The sequence below is a fragment of the Salvia miltiorrhiza genome, chromosome 5 (genome assembly GCF_028751815.1).
Source record: "Salvia miltiorrhiza cultivar Shanhuang (shh) chromosome 5, IMPLAD_Smil_shh, whole genome shotgun sequence".
Taxonomy (NCBI): domain Eukaryota; kingdom Viridiplantae; phylum Streptophyta; class Magnoliopsida; order Lamiales; family Lamiaceae; genus Salvia; species Salvia miltiorrhiza.
The window spans coordinates 40,952,442-40,971,724 of record NC_080391.1 but is presented as its reverse complement, the minus strand read 5'-3'; the positions used below and the strand labels follow the sequence as shown (position 1 = coordinate 40,971,724).

Genomic DNA, 19,283 nt, shown 5'->3' with positions numbered 1-19,283 from the left:
TACAGATGCTAAACTTATGATCGCAGAAGAACTCCGTCCCATCTTTGCTCGCCTGGCAAAATTTGAAAGTGAGCTGAACATGGTTCATGATTCATCCAACCCATCGCTCATTCAATCGATGCTTCGCGACATCAAGGATCTTCAAAGGACAGTCAACTCTCTCCCTGAAGATTTGGCACAGGATTTTGCCAAAGCTCAAGCTCTCTTCTCACGTACTACCAACCCCTCTGCACAAGCTCCTTCTGCCTCAAGAGAATTCAACAGAAAGAGATCAAGAGGAGAAACCTCATCGTCTAGAGACCCAGAGCCCAAGGCCAAGAAAGTTCTCCTTATGGGCGAAGATACTCAATAACCCTTCCCACAAAGGCTTCGAGAAGAACAAAAACTGATGCAATATATCAGCGAAGGTCTCTTGGTATCCTACTTGGATAAATTTGAGCCACAAGATCAGTGGGTACCAACTGAATTGAATGAATGGTGGGAAAAGCTGAAAGAATGCTACACCAAATGGGTTGTCTTCGCCAATCTCAACAGGAGTAGAGTTTTCCAAAATGAAGCATGGAAATACTTTCTTGTGAATTGGCCTGAAAGAGCAATGGTTCAGAGAATGCAGTCAGCCCAAAGAAAAGCTGGAATTCCGACCTCAAATTCCCTGAAGACGACGGTTTGCCCTCCGAGAATCAGAAACAGCGTCAATAGAGATTCTATCAAAAGGGAAGTCAAGAGCATCTGCAACATTTGGAATGTGCCTACAAACGTCAACTCAGAAGCTTATGACAATATCAGGAAGGTGGTCTTCAGTTTGTATGGTCAGAAGCCTTAGTGTTTTGTTTCGCTTCTTTGGTTGTTCCTTACCTTTCCTGTAATTCAAACTGATTTTTCATCAGTTTTTCTTTAAATGAAAAAGAACTTCTTTTTCATCTCAACCTGAAGACAATGACTTTTTGTCCAGGCTCTGATTAATGTTTTTCTGTCTTGTCCTTGTTCTGTTTGAACTGTTGCGTTATTCTCTCTGAGCACAAGTTTTAGGATCTCTTGTTAATGGGGAATAGTATTCACCCTGTTTAATAACTTGTGCCTTGAGTTCTGTCTCTTTCTTGCTTAGAACTGTTGTGTAGTTTTGGCATCATCAAAAAGGGGGAAATTGTTGGGAACTTAATGAAATATCCTAATCCTTGTTTTGATGATACCAAAATCATTAGGTTTCTTTTGTAATAGACTAGAACTGCTCGAACTCAAGTGTTAAAGTTATTTTTCTAGTTTAGCTTGTTGTTCTGAAGACTGAAGACTGAAAACTGAAGTTGCCAACTGAAATATCAGTCGAAGAATCAGTTTTGACTGATTACTTAATGCGTGCCACGTAGAATCAGCAGACTGATACTAAAGTTAAGTATCAGTTAAACATTCATCCTCGGACTAAACCTCCAACCTTCAAAGGAAGCCACACACTCCAGAAGTACAACCGCATTAAATGCAGAGATCTCAGGATCGTCCTTTCTCTGCAGAGGTCACTCCTCTTTGGTGATTACCTTTTCAGAGATGTCGCATCTCCTGCTCTTCAAGATAGCCGTTCTCACCAAATAAGGAACCTCGAAGATTGAAGCCCCAGCCCAAGTTCAAATTACTCTCTAACGGAAGAAATCTTGAAGACCTTTTCCGCCAACGGATCTATTCAAGACTTCTCCTATAAATAGCGCTCGAGGATCACTTTAATCTTCACCGATTCAACGACATAAGCTGAAACTCTGCCAAAATTGTTTCTCAACTAAAGCCCAGACTCTCCAAAGTTTGAATCGAAGAAGAGAATCCCAAAGCCAAAAATCAGTCACTGCTGATTACATAAATTCTCTTAGACCTTAGGCAAACCTTGTTTATCCAAAGCCTAGGTCAAACTTACTGCAAAGAACTTGTTCTTTAAAGTTTAGTTAGCAAGTTTTCAAACCTCCCTTCAACCGACTGAATTGAGTGTTTGTGTTGTAAAGGAGTTCAGAAAGGCATTCTGTCTCCGTGAGATCCTAGTGCCCAGTGCGTGCTAGGAGTGGGAAATCCAACAAGGTGTGTTGGTACTAAAGATTGGATCTTTGGTTGTTTCGGTTGTGTGCACCCATAAGCACATGTTCAGGTTTGCAGTGCACCAGTAAGCACTTACAAAGTGAAGTTGTTGGTCTGATCAACCGACCGTGGATGTAGGAAGTGTTTTCCGAACCACGTAAAAATCTATGTGTTATTTACAACTTTCAGTATTTACGTTCTTACTTGTGCTCTTCCTTTCGTAAACTGAAAACTGATTAATTGCAAAGAGAAACTTAAGATTAACAACGTGCTCAACTCACAGGCTATTGCGAAACAAAAGTTTTCTGCTGCGTGTGTTATCAGTCTAACTGATCTATCATCTGATAGTCAGTAAGATTTATAACATCTTTGTTTATCAAACTCGACTGAAGCCTTACGTGCATCAGTTAAGTTCTTTTGACTTAATAGATAACTCCTTACTGAAGAGTATTCAGTATCAGTCGTCAATCCTGTTTTGGTCAAAACTCTTTTCAGTAAACAGGTGTCAGAGTTTGTGTTTGAAGTTTCATTTTGATCTCTTGTAAAGATCGAAAATAGGCTATAGGTGTATTCCCCCCCATACACCTATTCGAGACCCTCCGGACCTAACAGTACTGTCTGCGTACAAGTTGCTTAACAAATTATATATTATGTACATCCTATAATGCCTTTCTTACTGTGCTAATTATAAGAATATTGACTGCGCATCGCGCAGGTAAAAACTAGTGTGCATGATGATCAGAATGTCCTCAGAAAGAAAAGGAATAGAAAAGAGCAAAACAAGAAGGCTAGAGGTCGTTCAGGTTCCCAAAACTACTGAGGTGATGGATCTTATCGGCACTGGGGACCAGAGTCCTCGTGTCCTAATTTTGGCAGCCAACGACTCAACGTCCAAGCGCTCTTCTTCACCCAGTGGGGGCCTGAGAATTCCTCCAGAATTCTCTGGTCCGACTACTACTGCCCAAATTCCCAAACCGAACCCTGGTGGGTCATCTGATGCTTCTAGTTACACAGAAATGGGTATGGATACTCACAATTCTTTCTCTGCCTTGGCTACTCTCGATCAATTTGATGTTGGTGAGGAGATGAGTTTTGCTGATGGAGAGGATATAGAGATTATACATGATTCTTCTGCTTTGACGGTCTCCTCTGGCAAGGCCATAACTTCTATGGCAGGCCGACCAGCCCAACCTCTAATAGTCCAGCCGCTTGTTGTTCTTGCCGTCTCTGACCAGTCTGAGGCTGACCGAACGCCTCCTGTTTCGAAGATTGATCAGGCTTGCCCGACTTCGGACTCGGTTGCGCACTATAGCAGACCAAATTTGGCTTTGATAACTCTCGACCGAGGGCGTCCGAAGGGGACTACCAAGAAATGGAAGGTTCCTGATTCCTCTTTGAAGCATAGACTCAGGCGCATAATCAATAATGGTATGTCTTCGGATTTCCAAAAAGCTGCAGGCCGTGCTACTGGTGCCGTTTTGCAGGGCGCCGTTCTTAACACTCCGTCGCTGGTGGAGTTCTTGAATAAAGTGCAGAATGCTCAGTCTAGAGGAGCGATTCTGCAAAACTTTGTGATTCTCTCCTCTTCCGATGCAGCCCGAACTATGTCGGCAGTGGTCTCTACAATAAAGAAAAATTGGGGAGATATGTTGGATGATGAAGATGATGAAGACGAGGATGCCTTTTTAAATTTTTTCTCTTAGCCTTCGTTTTCTTTGTTTTCGACTACCCGTGGTCCTTTGCGGGTGTTTCTAGGCTGTTTTTTATTTTTGCTTTTAGACGAATCCTTTGAGATTCGGCCCTTTCTTAGAGTCTGTGCTCTCAAGGGTTTTTTTAAGTCCTTTTTCCCTCTTTTTTTCTTTTTAATAAAATTTCTATTTTAGCAGAAGTTTGGGCTTCATTGTTAATAGTGCACTTTGTGGAATTGTTGCATGGATACGATTATTCTACAAACAAAATGAAATATATATATATATGTATATGTATATGTATATATCTGTTGGGAACTTTGTGAAATATTCCCACCCTTAAGTTTTGATGATACCAAAATTCCTAAGGTTTCTTTGTAATAGACTAGACCCTTCTTGAACTCGACTGTTTGAGTTCATTCTCTAGTTTATAGTGTTATGAAGACTGAAGATTGAAGACCAGAAGACGAAGACTGAAGACTGAAGAACTCAACTGAAGCTGCGAACTACGACAGAAGTGAAATACTAGAATTTGACTTAAGTAAGGATCAGTCTTAAATGATTCCTTAAATGTGGCTACGTGGAAATTGCGGACTGATACTAACGTTAAGTATCAGCCAACATTCTTCCTCGGACTGAACCTCCAACGCTTACAAATGAAGCTTTCCATCCGCAAGTACAGCCGCATTAAATGCAGAGATCCTGAGGATCGTCCTTTCTCTGCAGAGCCATTCCTTTTTGGTGATTACCTTTTCAGAAGGACTCTACCTCTTATATCTGAGAAGACATTTCTCACCAAAACAAGGAACCTCAAAGATTGAAGACTCAGCCGAGATTTGAATCTCTCAACGGATGAATTCTTGAAGACCATCTCCGCCAACGGGTCTATTCTTGAATTTATTTCTCGTTGTTTTAGATACATTACTTGATCACTTGAAAATTGATTAGAATGTTTAGGTGTTTTATTTTCACGTGTTTAACACATAGATAATTAGCCCTACTAAGTCTTTCTCGTGGAATACGACTTGGGTCAACTTGTCACTCTACGATTGACCTCGTTCTCTTGCGAGCAATCTAAAGAGTATACTTTAGGTTGAACAAAATTTTGGCACCGTTGCCGGGGAAGGCTTTAGGCTTAGTATTTGTGTGTTATTTTATTTTCTGTGTTTTGTTTTATTTTCTTTTCCTTCTTTCTGCAGGTGCATTTGATCCGTTTCTTTGTTTGGTGATAGATTTTTATGCAGGGTCGACGAAGCTATTGATCAATGAATCACACTGTTGCCGGCTCATCGAGTTTCAGGGAAGTTTCATTTTTCTCCTTTGCACTACTTCATTGCACTTGAGCATTGAGGACATTGCTCAGTTTTAGTGTGGGGGGGTCGTTGTTTCTCATGTGAATTGATGAGTTTGCGTGTGTTGTGATATTTGTTTTGTTTTGTATGGAATGTGTGAGTATTTGTGAATCCCTGTAGTAATTTAGTTTTGCATAGTAGAGGCTTGATTTAAGTTAGTTTGTTTTTGGTTGAGTCGGCTAGATTTGAGTTGAACCTTTGGAATTCATTGTTGATTGTGACTTAACTGAGATGAGGTCATTTTTATACTTGTTGTTGTGGGGCAAGTTTATGAAATATGATTGAGGTTATTTGTCCGACTGAAATTTGAAGGAGTGTTATCATTGCAGTTGCTTAAATACTTGTCTCTAATTCAGAAGTGTTCCATCTTGTACGAATTGATTTGGTTGTAGTTCATTCTTGAGATTTTGTACTCGTTGGAATTTGAGGAGTTGCCTTTAAAAAAAAAACGAATGAAAAGGAAAGAAAAAAAAAAGAGAAAAAAAAACAAAATAAAAAAAGCAACAAAAATCAAAGAAAAAAAAAGGTTGAGAGTTTGGGAATAAGAGGGATGTACCTCATTTAGTTTTTCGTTATTGTTGAATAAATGTAAAGAGACTTGTTGATAAAAACAGCTGCATTAGGTAACTCACTTCTTATGGGGGACTGGGTCTGATCCGATTGATTATCTCATAGACGAGTAACATGCTTCGGGTTAATTGTGATTTTCATTGATGTTGGGAAATGGTTGACCATGATTCTGAAGAGGATATGATGTCTATGCTGAGTTAACCGAAAATGAAGTCTCTTAAGTTCGAACTCTACTACGTTGAACTAGATTTTTGCTTGAGGACAAGCAAATGCTTAGTGTGGGGGGATTTGTTTCGTCGTGTTTGTGACATTGTCTATTATTAGTTTAGTCATATTTTATTGTAAAAGTTGTGTAGAGTAGTGGTGATTTTGTGTTAATTTGAGCTTAATGGTTAATTGTGATGCTTTAGGTGTTAAATGAAGAATGTCGATGTTTAAGCATTTGAAGATTGTGAAGAAAGCTCGCAACGACGCAAAAGAGAGTGTTTAAGACATGCTAACCATGGCTCACAATGAATCGGGGGTGATTAGAAGAAGATTGAGAAGAGAAGGCAGTAAGCCGCGGCGCACTAGCCAACCGGGTTGACTGCTTGAAGGAAAATGGGCAGAATGTGAAGTGAGCCGCGGCGCACTAGTCAACCGGGCTGACCCTGACAGTTTTCTGACGGGATTTCTCATAAGAATGGCGGTTTTTAGAGATTCAAATACACTTTTTTCACTTAGAACTTCCATCCTTTTCCCTTTTTGAAGCAAGAACAATAGGAGAACTTTGGTTTACCATTTTATTTCACTTTCTTTACGCATTGGAACGGATTTGCACTTTGAATTTCACAATTATTTCTTTATCTTTATTCTTTGTTTTAATTCCACGATTTACCTTTTCTCCTACTTTGAATTCTACAACATGATGAACTAATTTCCATAATCTACGGTTGGAGATTCAATCGGGTTTAATTGATTTGCTTGTGATGCATTGATGCACTTTATCCGATTCAATTGTTTGATATTCGATTTAGCAATTGATCACTGCTTGATTGTGTTTGCAACGTGTGAGATCGAGAGAAGAACTCGTTGTTTGACCGTGGTTGAATTGGAATTAGACTTAATCGGAAACGTATAGTCTAATAATTGATGAATTCATGTGATTTAATTAGCGTAGACTCATACTTGAATGTGAAAACTATGGTTTGAGCACCTACGTTAGGAGAATTTTGTGAGTTTATTAATTGTGCATGATCTTCACTTGTTTATTGATTTCCCGAGAAGATGATCCGTCGCCCTAGAATCTTTAATCCTTGAATTTCCGTTTGATTTATTACTTTGAATTTATTTCTCGTTGTTTTAGATACATTACTTGATCACTTGAAAATTGGTTAGAATGTTTAGGTGTTTTTATTTTCACGTGTTTAACACATAGATAATTAGCCCTGCTAAGTCTTTCTCGTGGAATACGACTTGGGTCAACTTGTCACTCTACGATTGACCTCGTTCTCTTGCGAGCAATCTAAAGAGTATACTTTAGGTTGAACAGCGCGCTAAGTGGTTTGAGAAATCCAACTGTGTTGGTTGGTACTGAAGCGTGCTGTTTCAGTTGAAGGTTTGCTGTGCACCCGCAAGTACATGCCCAGAGTGTTTGTCAGCCTGATCAACTGACCGTGGATGTAGAAAGTATTTTTCGAACCACGTAAAAATCACTTTGTCGTTTACTGCTTTCAGTTTTACTTTTTCTCTGTGTTAAACTGATTCTAAACTGAAAACTAATTAACTGCAAAGTGAAACTCTAACTGACAAACGTGCTCAAAGGCTTTTTCAAAACTACAAGTTTTCCGCTACGTGTGTTATTAGTCTAATTGATAAATCTTCGGATAGTCAGTAAGATTCATAACACCTCTCTGATCAATCCAAGACTGAAGCTCCTTGAGTGCATCAGTCAAAGTCTGAGACTTTGCTTATTTCAGTCTTCAATCTTTCCATAACTGGTCATCCTTTCAAATGTTCCAGTATCAGTTATCAGTGAAGGATTGTATTGACGACCAGTTTTTGAAAATAGCCTATAGGTGTATCCCCCCATACACCTATTCTGACCTTCCGGGACCCAACAATATCAATACAAATCTATATTAAAATCAGAATTTGACAAAAAAGTTACATACCTCTTTGTCATGAAAAATGCATTCATGGTTGAGAACTTCATTCTCGTTATGATATTGTGGAATGTCATAGCTACGAACCAACCTTAGTTGTAATGCTATTTTACTCTTTTCCAGCTCCAAATCCTTGATCGAACCAAAAAGATGAGGCATCTTTGAAGTAGTAAGAGGTGTGGAGAATTAGAAGAAAGCTGCTGAATGTTGAGAAATAAAAGTGGTGCAAAGTGAATGATATAATTTATAAGCAATGTATGTAACTGCTAAGACGTGTGTGTAAAATTAGAAAAGTTATTGTTTTGTTTATTTAGCTATCTATTTTAATGTAATGGATGTATACATATTGATGTACACGTGGTGGATTTAAACTGGTAGATATATTATGTGGGTGAACGTGGATTAGTGGGTGAATATACATTCTCTTTAAAAGAATTAAAATTTGATTTACCTCTTAAATTGCCAAGAAGACTGCTGTTAAATATATCAACATAAAACCTCAACAAACTGCTGCTAAATATTAGGAAGATTATGTTAGAAAAATGGGTGAAGGTGGCCCCTACAACTTTTCTCTTAATAAAACGCTCCTTAATATTCGTGTCGAAAAAAAATTAGTCATTAATAGCGGAACATGGGAGTATAAATTATCGTGGTTTCATGTTTGATAAAATCATAATATAATTATTTTGGTTATATGTAAAGATGAATTTGTGTTTAACTTTTGAATAGCTATTTAAATTTTGCGGATCATATATTTATTTATTTATTTTTATTTTTTTCTCACTTGGATCATATATTTATCTTTATTCATCCAAAAAGAAGTAGGACTCGAGGAACTTTATTTTTATCTTTATAAAATTTGTAAATAAATTGATAAAGAGTATTTTATTTATTTTTGGTTAATGTCTGGTAAATCCCGCACGGCCACACCCAGATCCCCAATTCTAGACATTGAAACCCAAACCCACACTCCGCCTCTGCGCCTCCCTCTCTCCCCCTCCTCCGCCGCCGCCTCTCTCAAACCCTCGCTACGCCTATGTGACTTCATCTCCGTTTCTGTCATCGACTTTCTCTTTTTCACATCATAATACACGCCGTCGCCCTTCGAGCTTTGAACGATTTCTTCTTCCGCGATTCACGTTTCTGAGTCGTCGACTCCGAAGCAAAACAGGAACCCTCTCCGACCCCCTTGGTCGCTCTTGTCTCTCTCCCTCTTTCTTCCGGTCAACCTCGATTGCTCACGACCTTGTCTCATCGAAATCGACTTGAAATTGGTCGGTATGTGCAATAGCCACCTACAGTGGAAACTCAAATGAATTGCTTTACATGTATACAATCTCCCACAGTTCCTTATAACTACATTGGCTATATAAACTAGCTCTACTTTGTTGTGATATAATATATTTGCTTGCTCACACACCTTGATGTATGTGTTAACCGAGTTTAAAAAGAGATGTATTGGAAGTGTGTGAATGGAGATTTCTCTGAAAGACTATGATTTTAGGGAGGCTCTTTAGGGGGAAAAGCCAATGGATGGAAATTGTTTTTCTGTCGTGGCATAGCTCATGTTTTTCCAATGTTTACAGGAAAGGTTCCATTCGTCTTGCATCTACAACTTTCCAACAATTAGATAGACATTTGCAGGAAAAGGGTGATCCGTGAGAGCAATGGACCCTGGACGCTATGGTCTTCATCAAGGATGGGAAAATAACAGCGTAATTGTGGTTTCCTTTACATCACATATATGGGATGAAATACAAGAAATTAGGATCATGTGATTGTCCATTTTTTTCCGGTATCTCTTCCTTAAAGAACATGAGAGAAGCCATGGGACAGTGAGGATGTGGAATCGTTTGCCTACGTTTACCATGATTATTACTTGCTGACACAACTTATTCTCTTGAATCCACAGGCTTTGGAGGGGTATGGTGCAGTTCATGATACAAATTTTCGGTGAGTGCACTGTGATGCTTATTTCCAAGAGGGTTGATTTCCTGTGGTTAAACTGAAGGATCTTAAAGATGTCAATTTTCTTAATTAGTTTTCAGATGATTTATTAGCAAAACTGCATAACAGGCAGTTGACTCCCCCCCCCCCCCAATCCGTGTTTTTGATTTTATTGGTGTCTATATTTCTAAAAATGTCAACTAAATGATCTTAAAGATGTCAACTTTCTTGGTACTTTTTCGCCAATTACATAAGCATGTTGCGTTTTGTTCTTTCCACTTCTTCCTATGGGCCCTTGCCTCATATTGTTTTGGCAGGGATGATGGATCATATGATGATAGGAGGTTTATAGATGAAAGGTTCTCAAGGGAAAATGTCTACCCAAGGGGTGCCTTTCATCGAGATGTACTGGAGAGGGATAATTATCCTCCACCGCCATCATCAGTTGGGATGTGGCCTCAAACGAGGAGGAGAAGCTATGAAGAAGAGTATTCTTTTGATAGGGATATTAGAAGGCATGAAAAGCCGTATGTAGTTTCATATTATGATCCCTATTTTTTGGTGTAGCTGATAAGTATACTGAGATTGAAACATTAATAGAATTCTGTGATGACTGTCACCATACTGACGGTTATTATGATCATGGGTCATGATTGTGATTTGACAGGCCTGCTAGATATGGTGGCCGTGATCGGGAGGATTATGGCTATGATGATTATGACTACAGATCTCGTGCTTCTCATCAAAGCAAGGATGACAGCCGTGAAAGGGATTATGATCATGGAAGACACAGTTATGATTCTGACTATGAAAGGGGTGGTAGAAGAGATGGTAACTGGAGAAGACGTGAATCTCGGGATCGAGAATGGGACAAGAGAGGTGTGAGTCGCGAAAGGGATGAAAGTCCTTATAGGAGGCATGAGCATTCCCCTTCTCGTTCTCGTTCTCGTGGTCGTGATGATCGGGCTAGGTCAAAGTCTCCTCGAGGCCGCAGTCATGGTCGAAGTTATAGGGAAGACAGTTATGAGGACAGTCGCTATGATAGAAGTGACAGGCGAAGGGATCGTGAAGATAGGCGTCAACATAACCATTACTCTGTTGTATGCTCCATTTGTTTTTGTCAGCTCTTACTAGTTTCTTGATCTACTCTTCTTTTTGGTGACTTAACTAAGCAGCTCCATTTTCTCTTTATAGGCTCCCTCTGCCACCGTTGTGGTGAAGGGTCTTTCTCAAAAGACAACCGAAGAAGATTTGTATCAGATTCTTGTAACTCCTTTATCCACCTGTCCTTTGAAGTTTGCCAAAATGCTATTATTGCTTCATTTGTGGAGTGGACTTCATTATGATATGATATGTGTCTCATTTTTCTGTATCAGGCGGAATGGGGCCCCCTACGTCATGTTAGAGTTATTAAAGAGCGAAACTCTGGCATCTCTCGGGGATTTGCTTTTATTGATTTCCCCTCTGTGGTATGAAAGTAGAGGTTCAGTCACGTACTTGATATTTATCATTATGCTCCTTAGAAAATGAAATTCATTCTTGTATAGGATTCTGCACAAGCAATGATGGATAAGCTCGGGCATGAAGGTCTTCTTGTCGATGGCAGGAAGCTCTTCTTTGAGTACAGGTAGACATACTTAATGTTTGTTGTTGGCCCCTGACAAGTCAATCCGCCTAAACTCAGTGTATCAGCACTATTTGCAAATTTCTCATTTATGAATAGACAGTGGAACCCATTGATTGGTATCATGCATTTTGACCTTGTTCATATAGTGTAAGATAACTTGGTTGGCAGATTTCTGTTGATTGCACACATTAGGGACAGTTGATTTCCATGATATACATATAGAAGAATAAAATTGATTTAGTTGCAGAAGCGGCGTCACAGTTTTTATTGCGAGCTTCAGAATGATAAACATTGCACTTGACATTCGTCAAATTACATGGTTTTTAACTTTTTATGGGCCTAGCAGGATTTTGGAAGTTTTTTCTGATTCCTGGCCTTTGTTGCAGTAGTAAGCCAACAGGTGGAGCTAATGGATCTCTTGGGATGGACAGTGCATCAAGATCAGGCCATGGTAGCTATAGAAATATGATGGTTTCATCTGATTGGATGTGCACAATATGTGGCTGTGTCAATTTTGCCCGAAGGACATCTTGTTTTCAGGTTTAGTTTCTTTCTTCATCTCAATCTATGTGAAATTTTATGTCTTTTTGGCAAATTTTCCATGAGCAAGTGCCACTGGTCTGGATGCTTTATTCTATCTGGTTGAACATTTTTTCCCATAGGTGACTTCGTTGCAAGTGAATATCTCTCTTTTGGGGATACAGCATTGCTAGGTAGTAGGTGCTATATCTGGTACTGGTGCTCATAAGCCCAAATCTCACTTCAAGTTACATCAATATCATGTAGATGTGAAGTATGCTGCAAGTCGATTAGCATGTTTTCATTCAGAAATCTGATTTTTTTTCTCCTAAACCTGTAATTTACTACAGAAGTTTGTTTCTCGCACCGGCCTCATCTATTGAACATCTTTCTATCTTTTCAATCAGTGTAATGAGCCAAGAACAGAAGATGCTCCCCCTGCTGATATGGCATCATCAAATTTCACTCCAACTGGCAAGAGAGGGGAAGCAGGTTTACTTTTCTTGAAGAATCCTTTTGGTGGTACTTCTCTTAATTTTGAAGAACATTAACCTGAATATGCTTCAGGCCCAACACATGTTCTTGTTGTCCGTGGCTTGGATGAGAATGCTGATGAGGAAATGCTACGCTATGAATTTTCTAAACATGCTCCTATTAAGGTTTGAAAAAAAATTGTTTTTTTTTTTGGTGGTGTTTTGTTATTAGTCTGCTATTGACAATAAACATCTTACCTTTTCAGGATTTGCGGTTAGTTAGAGACAAATTCACACATGTTTCAAGAGGATTTTCATTTATCCATTTCTATTCTGTAAGTTTCACTTTCATGTTGCTGTGCGTACTGTTAATACCGTTAATATGCAGATTTATTGTGGGTTCATCTACTGATCGTATGCTTATTTTCATTGACTTTGTTGGTAATGTGAAAACGGATCATCAGGTTGAGGATGCCACTAAAGCTCTTGAAGCAACAAATGGTACTACGTTGGAGAAGAACGGTCAGATTCTTCGAGTTGCCTATGCCAAAAGTATTGTTGGACCTGGATCAGCAGTTTCAGGAGCTTCTCAGTCGAGCAGTCTTGCTGCTGCTGCGATTGAAGCAGCTACATTTGCTCAGCAGGTTTGATGTCTGGCCTTTTCTCATAACATGTGAAAGTTGGTCATATGTTGCATCAAGCATATATTATATACAATAGTGGAAGTTTCCTCTAATGTTTCTTTAATAGTATTTGAAGTTCACTTGCTGTGCTTAATAAATTAATGATAACCATTAACCTAAGTTCTCCATTTTTTTGCACTCCTTGTATATGCTGCCAGATAGGTATGGTTAAAAGACACTTGGTGCCTTCATGCTGTAGATTATACAAAATTTAACCATTTAACCATTAAATATACATGAGGAATCATTATTATTATACAAGCTTGGTTCTGGGTACATCTGGAAAATTGTATTGCTGATTAAAGCAGATTTTTAAGTATTGATTTTCCTTTATTTGTCAAAATTTTGACCTTTTTTAGTGTCCTTAGTTTATCTAACAGTCAAATTTTGAGGTAGTCATATCTGACAAAGAAAAGCATTTGTGAGACTGAGGCATCCTTAAAAGAGAATAAATAGGCCTTGTGTGCATCATGATAGTTGTTTTACATGGTTCATTATCTTTCCCTCGGCCTTTTCTTATTCTTTTGGGTGTGGAAGTTCTTCTAACTTATCTATTCCTGCTTGATACTGGTGTTTGGCTACTTGTATTGGATTAATACAAGGAGATAATCTATATATTTCTCTCTGTATATGTTATTAGTATGATGCTGTTGGTTGGGCACCAAAAGAATACAATCCAGAGGACAACCAATCTGGTGGTGGTCATGGCCAGAGTGGGCATGTTGCAGGACAAACAGATTCTTCAGCTCCACAATCTGGTTTCGTGTGGGATGAAGCCTCTGGCTATTACTACGATGCTACTTCTGGTTTCTACTATGATGGAAATACAGGTTTTCCAACTTTCTCCTTGCTTTCTGTTTGAAGTTTCCTTATCTGCTGAGTTGGTTGTGACCTGATAATGTCTGTCACTATTTCGGGCCAACTTCGTATCTATGTTTGTTATAGATACGTTTTGGTGATTTTTAAAATTCTTAATCCTTGCAGTCTTCATTAACATATATTTGGCATTCCATGATACAGTTCGTTCTCTTTTGTATTCCTCTGCGTACACTCTTACAAGTTGCATCTAATCTACGGCTTTGTGTATTGAGAAATAATCCTGTTGTTTCTCTACATTCCTTGGTATAAATATCATGTTCTGTTCTGTACTGGTTATACGACTCAGATTTATTTCCTTACCCATGATTTAAGTAATGGAAGATTATGAAGTTCCTACTTGAAAAACATGTTAATAGATCATCTATCCATGATTAATGTTTAAAATTTGTTCAACTACTTTGCACATACGTGGACTGCAATGTGGTTGTCAGTTTATAGTATATACCCTACCTTTATTTTTCTTTTGAACTTTTTCCATTATGTGATCATAATGGCCCACATTTGCGATGTGCCAGATATACCATTGTTGTAGTTGTTTATTAATTTATACCTCACTTGAGTAAGCTCTTTATGTGGAGACATATCCGTTTTCAATTGTTATATACTTTTGCAATGTCGGCTTGTTTTTCTTAGACATGTATAGTCACCAGGCTTTTTCCAATCAATCATGTCTTACATTCTATATGAAAATGCTTAGTATATAGGTCCATCATAGTGTTGATGTTGTGGATGTTCGAAAAATATGGGACCTCATAGGTCCTTTCTCTTGAAAAGGCTGAAGAAGATGGCTAAAAAAGTTTGCTCTGCAGGTCTATATTATGATGGGAATAATGGTCTCTGGTATTCTTATGATCAACAAACTCTGCAGTATATTCCTTGTACCGATCAGAATGGCAAGACAGCTGAAAAACAAAATGATGCTTCTAAGACATCAGATGCTTCCAATAATCGAAAAGTCATCATTTCTGCACCAGCTGCTACCATAACATCAAATGAGAAAGCAGCTTCATTACCAGATGCTGTCCAGGCTGCAGCTGCGGCTGCAATAGCAGCTGAGAAGAAAGAAAAGGAGAAACAGAAAGAGATAAGACTTGCTTCCAAAAGTAGCATAATGGCTAACAAGAAGAAGATGAATAATGTCTTAACCATGTGGAAGCAAAGGAGTAATGAAGGACAAGCACCACGTGTGGCTCTTGAGGACAATCAGCCGTCCACATCAATTGAGGAGAGATCTAACACAGCATCATCTATGAAGAGCAAATTCAAAAATGAAGGACTGGCAGCAAAAGAGAATGTTATAGCTTCTGCAGGATTGACGAGTGTCTCAACTCAATCTGCTGGTATGGAATCCCAGAACAGGACAAAGCCCATCAGCGCCAGTCCTAGTGGAACCTTAAAAGGAGTGATTAGGAGTTCTGGGATGGGTGTGGTGAAATATGACTCTGTTTATACGGGACCAGAAGGTACACCTGCTTCGTCATTTGGTGCATCTACTGCAGGATCTTCTTCATTGACATACGCGGAATTTTCCACACCGGTTACACCATTTAGAACAGGCGCATCTGCATTAGGCGGGTACGCACCATCTTCTGCTGCTGGAAGTGGTAAAAGAAGGTTTTCTGAGATGCCCACCACTTCAGTTACAAACAAAGAACAGTCTCAATCAACTTATCGAGATCGTGCAGCTGAAAGGAGAAGCTTGTATGGTTCATCATCGGCTTTTGGGGATGATGACCTAAATGCTGGAATGGGAGATTCAAGTAAGCTTTCTTTGATAATGGATTATATGTTATTTTTATCTCAATCTTCTCTTTGAGTGAATTTTTAGACCCTACTTTATATCTAGCTTCTTGTGGTTGTATGATTCTGGGATTTGACAGAGTTAAGGTGTGTGGTAGGCGATAGTTGGATAGCTTGTCCTTAGACCCCAGCTTTGACAACTGCAATTATGTGTTGAAAAATTGAGAAGAATCATTCCTATGGTCGAATTGCTAGTTTTTTTCTCCACGGACTCTGTATTGACTTGTGAGAAAATTTATGTTCTTGTTATCGTGTACTTCAAGATCGAGATCCAGCATATAGGCGGGGTGTTTTGGACTCCATGCCTTTCCCTCCTGGTGTTGGTGGGGGACGAAGTACTGGAGATGCAAATATCCAGAGTTACGAGGTGATTACAGCAGACAGGGCCATTGATGAGAGCAATGTGGGCAACCGGATGCTCCGCAGCATGGGCTGGCATGAAGGCTCGGTATCATCTCTGAACCCTTAAAACTAATTTTGATGTTCTGCAAATTGAGTTAATAATGATACTTTCATCACTAAGTTGCTCCTTAATCTGCCAACACTAGTAGCTTTTCCTAGTCCTGCTCAACCATAACCTTATTTCTAGTTTGGAGCTTCAACAGCCGTATAGGCGCGGGTGCATAGTGGCCAGCAACAATATTCTGTCTGTATTTTAGATCTGACTTGTTTGGCGATACTTTTGGTTGGTGTTTGTGTTGGTTTGTGGTCCAGGGGCTGGGGAGAGATGGGAGTGGCATGGTAGAGCCTGTCCAGGCTCAGGCCACAGAAACGAGAGCGGGACTAGGGATCCATCAAGCGAAGAAAGTGGATCCGAGCCTGGAGGTGCAGGCCGGAGATAGCTACAAAGCTGTCATTCAGAAGAAGGCCATCGCCCGCTTTCGAGAAATGTCGTGAGGTGAGTGAGGCAAGCAATGGTGTAGACTGTAGAGGTCCAGATTGGAGTTGTAGGTGATGTTGCTGTGCTCTTAGCTTCAGAGTTGCACGTTGTAGCATATATACATATCTACTCATATTATATCATTTTGTTTCTTCTTCCATCTGCTTGTTCCATTTCGGAACAAGACTAAAGCCACTTCTTTATGGCATGAAAATTGCCTTGTGTTTATTATTATTGTTGGCAAATAAAATCACGAACTAGTTCGATATTGCAATTTTAACATGATTTTTGAAATGTGGCAAGTTAAATCACCACCTTTTCAATTTTTGCAATTTCGTCCAATTAATCTTTTTCAGTCGTCAGATTATTTAGTTGCAGATTACATGGATTAGTTCGCCACATAATATTCATGTTACGACGCTGTTTGCAATAAAATTGTTGAATATTAAAAATTATGGTGCAGTAGAGGATACCTTTTTATAATTTGAGAAAATATGAAGGGACGTGATTGGGGGGATGAAATTGTACAATTTGAAAATGTGGTGATTTAGTTCGTCACACTTTAAAAGTCACGTTCTTCTTCTTCTTCTTTATTTCCACCGTTCATGAGAATTATATCAATTTGGTTCGATACAGGTTTAATGCAATATTTGGTGATTTTATATAGTTGACGTGATCTCATCATTGTAATGAAATAAGTGGTTGGAGTTGAATTAAGTGTAAGTCATGAGCGATTTTTTATTTATTTTTATATAAATTAGATGTATTTGTGAATTGTAAAAGATAAGGAAAAAATATGATCATATGCTAAAAAAGAAAGTGTTATATTTTTAGTGGATGTTAAACATCTCATAGTTTTAATGGAATGGACTGATGGAGTATTATTTAATAAAAGAAAGTACTACTATTTTAAAAACAGTCTTAATGTGATACAAGTTTTAATTAAAGTGGTTGAATGTATTGTGATTCGTGAGTAGGGATGGCAACGGGCCGGATCTGGACCGGGTCTGGCCAATACCAGATCCAGATCCGTTTTCATATACCAGATCCAGATTCAGATCAGTGGATCTGAAAATTTTGGATTCAGATCCAGAACCGTCAGATCCGCGGGTCCACGGGTCCAGATCCATGGATCTACTATTTTTAAATTAAATTAAAAAAAATTCACAAAATCAACAACATCTAATTTCCATCATGAAAAATATAACACAAAATACTTTTATCTAATTACTTTTAGTTTTTATTCTTTTGAATATAATTTATTTATTATTTTTAATTTAGTTAATATTATTATTAAACTAAATATAAAATATAAAAAATATATATAAAATAAAACGGATCCAAGGGTCGGATCTGGGCCGGATCCGGATCTAAAATTTCAAGATCCAGATCCAGATCCGTTTTCAAAACTGAGATCCAGATCCAGATCCAGATCCGTCGGGTCCAAAAAATTGAGATCCAGATCCGTAAAAACGGATCTGGATCCACGGATATGGACCGGGTCCAAGATCCACTGCCATCCCTATTCATGAGTGAAGAAAGGGTTACAATTAAAAGATAATGATAATTAATTGTATTGTTAATGGAGAAAAGTCCATTATGTGATTGAACAGGTAAATAAGTTGATATATTAAGGGGGTGTTTATTTGGAGGATTAGTCTTGATAGATATAGTAAAGTTATTCACTTGTTCACTTTAATGAATTGAAATTTTGAGATATCCCAACGCCCTTGATTATTTTTATTATTTAAGTTAATTTTGCTTGTTTTTTATTACATTGAAAGACTGGGATAAGAGAAATTTTACTTTTGAGGATAAAAATATTCAATCATATAGTTTATCAATCATGCAAAGTATATGCCTCCTGAAAATAATATACTGTGGAATAATACTTATAAATGTAAAAGGAATATTTTATATATATACATCAAAATGACAAAAATAATTATTTTTCGGACAGAGGTTCTGCTATCCATTTTTGTTTTGGATACGTAAGTATATAGTAATTTGAAATTATTGGGATTAAATCAATTTTTTCACAAGGCAAAAACTTGTGTGCGGGTGTCCGCATACGATGCGGTCACCCGCCTATTAAACCTATTTTTTATATACTCTCTCTGTCCCCAAAATAAGTTTCTCTTTGGGGACGGCACATGTTTTAAGGAAAAATGGTAAAATGTATTGATGGTGGAGAAAAATATGTTATAATTAGTATTGAGAGTGGTGAAAAGGTGAAAAAGTGTTATAATTAGTATTGGAAGTGGTGAAAAAGTGAAAAGTAAGAATAAATAAGGCATTATTAGTGGTGGGGTAGTTGTCCAAAAATGAAAATAAATAAAGAGGAACTTATTTGGGGACGTCCCAAAAAGGAAAAAGATGAACTTATTTCAGGGACGGAGGAAGTATATTTTAAGAGACACTACACATAATTGCATGGTGGTGTAGTGGTAATAGGATACCAATCCCTTAAAACTACAGGTTCCCAGTTCGAATCCTATTGTCCCCCTTTTTTGCGATTTTTTCATTTTTCCTTTTTCCTTTTTCCTTTTGTCTTTTGGCTTTTTTTTTTCCTTACAATTTTTGGGTTTTTTAATGGTTTTCTTTCTTTCTTTTTTTTTTTGTATATTTTTTTTCCTTTTCCCGTTTTCTTTTTCTTTTTTGCATTTTTT

General features: G+C 38.2%; 1 protein-coding gene across 7 annotated transcripts; it reads left to right on the top strand.

The window, feature by feature from the left end:
- The first annotated feature begins 8,707 nt into the window (after nucleotides 1-8,707).
- On the top strand, nucleotides 8,708-16,888 carry LOC131024450 (SUPPRESSOR OF ABI3-5). 7 transcript variants are annotated; one of them, XM_057953959.1, is made up of 17 exons: nucleotides 8,708-9,084; nucleotides 9,451-9,521; nucleotides 9,719-9,759; nucleotides 10,071-10,280; nucleotides 10,421-10,853; nucleotides 10,948-11,019; nucleotides 11,130-11,222; nucleotides 11,301-11,380; nucleotides 11,770-11,920; nucleotides 12,307-12,391; nucleotides 12,467-12,558; nucleotides 12,639-12,707; nucleotides 12,837-13,016; nucleotides 13,696-13,885; nucleotides 14,744-15,694; nucleotides 15,998-16,182; nucleotides 16,449-16,888. In XM_057953959.1, exons 2-17 carry the CDS (start codon nucleotides 9,474-9,476, stop codon nucleotides 16,629-16,631), a joined length of 3,063 nt encoding a protein of 1,020 aa, XP_057809942.1. In that variant the 5' UTR covers nucleotides 8,708-9,084; nucleotides 9,451-9,473; the 3' UTR covers nucleotides 16,632-16,888. The 7 variants fall into 7 exon arrangements, with proteins under 7 accessions (XP_057809942.1, XP_057809940.1, XP_057809943.1 ...); XM_057953957.1 differs by having other exon boundaries at nucleotides 11,767-11,920; XM_057953960.1 differs by having other exon boundaries at nucleotides 9,393-9,521; nucleotides 10,071-10,268; nucleotides 11,767-11,920.
- The last annotated feature ends 2,395 nt before the right edge of the window (nucleotides 16,889-19,283 follow it).